Source organism: Mandrillus leucophaeus, unplaced genomic scaffold (assembly GCF_000951045.1).
Source record: "Mandrillus leucophaeus isolate KB7577 unplaced genomic scaffold, Mleu.le_1.0 Scaffold969, whole genome shotgun sequence".
Taxonomy (NCBI): Eukaryota; Metazoa; Chordata; class Mammalia; order Primates; family Cercopithecidae; genus Mandrillus; species Mandrillus leucophaeus.
Window position 1 is genome coordinate 276,294 of NW_012110574.1, and position 6,092 is coordinate 282,385.

The following is a 6,092-nucleotide window of genomic DNA, read 5'->3' on the forward strand; positions in this document are numbered from 1 at the left end:
GGATTGAAAGCATAAATACTGTTAAAGTGCCATATTATCCAAAATAATCTATGGATTCAATGAACTCCCTATCGAAACTCCAGTGGCATTTTTTTACAGCAATGAAAAATAAAATCCTAAAATTTATATGAAACTACAATAAACTTTGAATAGTCAAAGCAATCTTGAGGAAAAAGAACAAAGAAGGACATTATACTTTATAATTTCAAACTATATTTCAAGACTATCAAAAAAAGACTAAATAAAAACAAGACAAAGTGTGCAGAAAAATGAATCAAAAAATTGGAAAAGAAACCACTAATCACACATATTTCAGACATGATGTAAAAAGAGAACTTAAAAAATAACAGTTTCTCAAAATTTTGCAGATATTTGTGTGTCCCTAAAACAATGGAACATCAGTCAGATTGTGCAGTCTCTTATAAGCCACAAAGAGGATTCTGGCTCACAGTAAACTTGAAGGAAGATCACTGATGGGGAAGTAGAATTTTTAGAGAATTTAAGAGCATAAGAAAGAAGATGCCCCTATGTGAGAACAAGAGAAAAGAAACTGAGCTTCCCAGAAACTACTTTCTCTGGAACATAGCTTCCCAAATTCCATGTCAAGAACTGACTTTCTCTTTGACCTTTGGACCTCTCATCTGTGTCATCTGTTGTATTCGCTATCATTCTCACCTACCTGGGGGTTTGGCTACCATCTCCTGTCTCTTCCTATTCCACGGCTCTTTTCCTTGCTCCAAACAGGTTATCAGGTGAGGCTTAGAGACAGCAATACCTGTTTTATTAAAAATAAATAACATGAATCTTGCTCATCTCCTCCAATTACTGACCTACTAATGTGCTCAGTAAAGAGAATGTCATAGCATATTCTAGTAAATTAATCCCAAATTACTAATTTATAAGACATTTCTAAATAGTGAGAAAATACTTAAAATTTGTAGGTCTTTAATTTCACTACCCAGTACTACTGAATCAAAAATTGGTGGTGGCAATTAAATTTTAAGGTGTGGGCAACAACATTTTATGCCATCACATTTCTGTAATTACCACTAATCTAAAGTGAAGGATACAGATCAGCTCAGGAATGTGTAAAGTTCAGGTCAAGATGAAACATAATAAAGAAATTTTCTTTCTACACAGACAAATCTCAAAGGTTTTCTTGAAAACAGGGATCTGAAACTCATTTATGCAAAGCACAAATTACCACAAGTTATACAAAAACAGAGAAATAAAACCTTTAAGGCATATTAGGAATTGTGTGTTAAAGTTATCCTCACCCAGGAAGACCAGGTTTCGGTAGTTCTCAAACATCACTTTCCTGTATAAATTCCGTTGTGCAGTGTCCAGGCATTGCCACTCCTCCAGAGAGAATTCTATGGCCACATCCCTAAATGTCAATGGTCCCTGAAAAACACAAACACACACATATATATTTACTAAATAACCATGGGCAGAATTTTTATTTTGGCTCAAGGCAAAGTAAGACAATATAGAAAACTGATTCTGACTTAAAGGAGTGACTAAAATTATACAATAAAATAAATTTAAATGCAGAAATATTATCTAATGTATTCTTTAACTCAGATAACAGAACAGCACAAGATCCACAACATCAGTGTATATATACTTTTTTGAACGAAAAAGTATAAAAAGACATGAATACAAACGTGTAAATTTTTGAATGCTATATTTACATCATACACAACGAGTTGTATATATTTTTCAGATGGAAAAGACACGTTGAGTTAGAAGGTACATCTCAAATTTTAATGTGTACAATAAACTGAAGATCTTATTATGCCGATTTTTTTTAAGGATCTAGAATAAAGTTTGAATTTCTGAATTTCCAACAAGCTCACCAGTAATGCCAATGTTTTTGGCCCAAGAAGAATATTTTGTCAAACATCCACTAAGTACAAGAGTCTGTGTTGCCGGGCACAGTGGCTCACGCCTGTAATCCCAGCACTTTGGGAGGCTGAGCCAGACAGATCACCTGAGGTCACGAGTTCGAAACCAGCCTGCCCAACATAGTGAAACCCCATCTCTACTAAAAAATATGTAAAAATTAGCCGGGCACGATGGTGTGCATCTGTAATTCCAGCTACTTGGGAGGCTGAGGCAGGAGAATCGCTTGAACCCAGGAGGCGGAGGTTGCAATGAGCTGAGATTGCACCAGTGCATTCCAGCCTGGGCAACAGAGCGAGACTCCATCTAAAACAAACAAACAAACAAAAAAGAACCTGTGTTTTTCCCAGTTTTTCTGGCTTGTAAATAAAGATGAGAGCCTTCATCTTCCAAAGACATATATGCAAATAAAACCTAAGAAAAAAAGGCAGCTGCCCAATCAAATGTGATAATTTATGCACATCAGCTGTATGAAGATACTTACTAATGAAAAGTAATTAACTCTATAAAAAAAAACACTTGTCAGAGAGCTCTTTAGCCAAGTGAATCATTAACATCAACTGCACTAGGAACAAATTTTTATGATGTGCTGATGCACAAAGAACACAGCATCACTGCTGGAATACTGCTCCCGAAAAGTAAATTATAATCTAAATTTAACCATAAAGAAACATCAATTTTATGCAAAGTTCAAAATACAGATGTCTCCTATTTACTGTACTGTTAGTGATTTTAAGTAGTCTTTCTTCAGCACCCTAGAGAGCAGGAATCTCCTAAAAATTTTTTCAGAACTTCCTGGGTGATAAATGCCATTCTGTTTAAATAAGCATTTTCTTGGTCCTTTTCTGTATAGAGCTAATGGAGAACACAGGTGGATCCTCAACATTACATGTTTTTTCTTTACTAAGGACCCCAGCTTTTCCCCAGTAGAAATCTTGAGTATCCACACATTCCCATAATTCAACAGCTACAAAGGAAATATTTTTAATATTGCAGATTATAAATTCATAATGAGAATTCTGCGTGGCACATAAGAAGTCACGATGCAGAGAATATAAAGGCGGCTCTGGTACATAGGAAAAATATTTTTCAGAGACCCTTGACTATTATAATGAATTTTTAAAGTAATTGAAACTAGCTCATTAGGGAGGAAAAGATCAAGCAGAGAAGTAAAGGTTTGCAAGTACTAAACACATGGTATTCCAGGAGGAAGAGTGGACACAGCTCTTGATCTGAGACAGGTTTAAGTAAAAAAACGCACCAATTCTTCCTCTTTCTCCTTTTTTGGAATTCCTTCTCAGATGAGATTCTCTGGACAAATTACACTCGTATCTTGAGAACATGCCTCTAAAGGTATCAGCATCCCCTGTTTACCTGCTACCGCCACACCCACAGGCAGAAAAACCAAAACCTGGAGAAAAAGTCCACCCACTTCTGTCCTTTATACAAGAAGGGATTCAGGAACAATGAGACACTCCATGAAGATAAAAATATAAGTTTCTCGGCCAGGCACAGTGGCTCAGGCCAGTAATCCTAGCACACTGGGAGGCCAAGGCTGGTGGATTGCCTGAGCTCAGGAGTTCGAGACCAGCCTGGGCGACATGGTGAAACCCCATCTCTACTAAAACACAAAAAAATAAGGCGGGCATGGCAGCATGAGCCTGTAATCCCAGCTATTCAGGAGGCTGAGGCAGGAGAATTGCTAGAACCCGGAAGGCAGAGGTTGCGGTGAGCTGAGATAGTGCCACTGCACTCCAGCCTGGGTGACAGAGTGAGACTCCGTCTCTTAAATATATATATTTTCCTTTTCCTTTTCCTGTTCTCAGGTGCCCTCCCCTGGCACAGACACCACCAATTTCTGCTACAATAATGGCAATATGGGCCACACTGACCTGTCTCTACCAAACCTGAACAGAACAGGCCCTGTGACCAACCCTGAATGCAAAGGTGGAACTTATCTCTCATGAATGTATCCTGAACCCCTCATACTTGACTCTGTCCTCATTTTAAGACTCACATGAGGCCCTTACTTAGAACAATATGGATGCTTCCACCAAGAACAATTAACAGAACCTGTGGAAAGGGCACAAGTAAGATTTTTTAAATTAGCCATGTAATCCTAATTAGAAGCCTGGGCTGATAACCACTTAGCTAAGCATTGCCTCTCAAGCTTTAATGAGCTTATAAATCACTTGATAGTTTTGGTCCCACTCTATGTAATGTGATTCTGCAGGTTTGGAAAGGGTCCATGAATGGGTGTTTTAAACAAATCCCCTGTCAATGCTGATATTGCTCTTCCTGGGCTCATTATCAGCATTAGCTGGAGAAAGCAGGCACAGCACAGACTCCCTTAAACTCAGCACTCTCATCACAACACAAAGACAACCAATCTCCATCCTCAAGTATCATATTCTTTGCTGGTCCTTTAAAGTTTACAGAGGAAACAAAAGGGAGCAACGTTTGAATGAGTCTGCATTCGGAAAACAACATGTACACATGCACTAGCGTAACGTTTATTAAGCAAGTGCTATGTCCTCAAGTGTTACAGAGCATTGTGCTGGGAAAAATAAATTATTTGATTTAATCCTCATAACACCCTGGGAGTTGGTACGAGGTGTTCAATAAATCTCAGGATAAAGAGCCCAGGATTTTTATTTCTTCTGTTTCTGTCATTGATTTTTTTTTTTGAAGATGTATAAAATAAAAGCTAAATATAGACAGATGAGAGGGATACAGAAAAGCTTAATGTAGTTTAGAAAAATTTTTTATTGTGTTTATATTTACTTTTTTATGGCTTATGGAGCAACTACTAAATCTGCAGTAACAGAAAACAAGTTGCTACATGGAACATCTCAGCAAGTCCTGGTTTTGATAAAAAAAAAATTAAAAATAAAAAATTAAGGCCCCAAAATAAATACTTTATTTTTGCCATTTATCTGCTTCTGGGTTTCAAAGAGTTATGGGCACCAGTTCTAAAAAGGCTGCAGGACTCACCAGCCAAAACTAATTTCTTCTAATCAGTTTGGTGAGGCAAGACTCCACAGTGGGGCCAGACCTAAATAAGGCCTCCAAAAAGAGTGAATCTTAGAACTGGGGGAGGGAGTGGACCCTATGTAGAATTCTGCTCTCTACGCCATTGAGATATTTCCAGTTCTGATTTTTTTTTAGCTTACCTAAGAGAAATTTACATTATAGAGTTTGTGTAACTCTAATTTCTTTTAGCCACTGCCATGTCAATAAGTAATTTAAACAAATTCCTTAAGGTTTTCTAGGGTAATTTTATTAGAACATAAATATGTATTAACAGGAAAGTAAAAAAGAATACAAACAATAACAAGTCTTCTGTTCATAAATATCCCTTCAGGTGATGACATCAGAAGTCACAACAATATAAAGAAAGTGGCCAAAGGCCAAGTTTTTTTTTTTTCCACACATTGTACCAACCATATAATGCTATACATTGTACCAACCATATAATGCTTCATTCAACCATTTATCCAGTTACTAGTCTAGACTTAAAGTTCCTGCATGGTAGGAACAATGATTGCTTCAACTATTTTCGAATGGCCATATAAAATGGAAGCAATTAATTTATCTATTTGAGTCTCCAGACCCTTTCTTTTTTTTTCACCCAAGTACCAGGAAACTTGAGAAACTCTCATCTGGGTACCAACCAAGACATCTCTTGTATGAGGGGAGGAACAAACACAGAATGACTCATTTCTCTTACACTGAGACAGAAGCATAATTAACCACTCTTGTCAGCCTGACACAGTTCTGCTCTGGACAACCTCAAATGTCTCAAAGATGCCTAGGTGATTGTAAGAGGGTTCCCAATGACCCTGGGCTGATGACCCGATGATGTGCCAGGCAGGAGAGACTCAGGGTGATCCTATGTGAAAAACGAAACTAGCCGGGCACGGTGGCTCATCATGCCTGTAATTCAAGCACTTTAGGAGGCTGAGGTGGGCGGATCACAAGGTCAGGAGTTTGAGACCAGACTGGCCAACATGGTGAAACCCCGTCTCTACTAAAAATACAAAAATTAGTGTGGCATGGTGGCATGTGCCTGTAATCCCAGCTACTCGGGAGGCTGAGGGAGGAGAATCGCTTGAACCTGAGAGGCAGAGGCTGCAGTGAGCTGAGATCATGTCACTGCACTCCAGCCTGGGCAATGGAGTGAGACT

At 38.2% G+C, this 6,092-nt stretch overlaps 2 protein-coding genes across 2 annotated transcripts in view; both read right to left on the minus strand.

Annotated features, from left to right (window-relative positions):
* Positions 1-669, minus strand: part of LOC105532552 (zinc finger protein 680-like) — an 11,553-nt gene extending 10,884 nt beyond the window's left edge. The window contains exon 1 of the mRNA XM_011970722.1: positions 571-669. Coding sequence (XP_011826112.1) covers positions 571-669 — 99 coding nt within the window. The remainder of the gene's footprint in view (positions 1-570) is intronic.
* The window catches only part of ZNF680 (zinc finger protein 680), a 57,624-nt gene that overhangs the window by 35,738 nt on the left and 15,794 nt on the right, over positions 1-6,092 (minus strand). Inside the window, 2 exon segments of the mRNA XM_011970720.1 lie at positions 680-775; positions 1,278-1,404. Of these exon segments, the coding sequence (XP_011826110.1) occupies positions 680-775; positions 1,278-1,404 (223 nt within the window).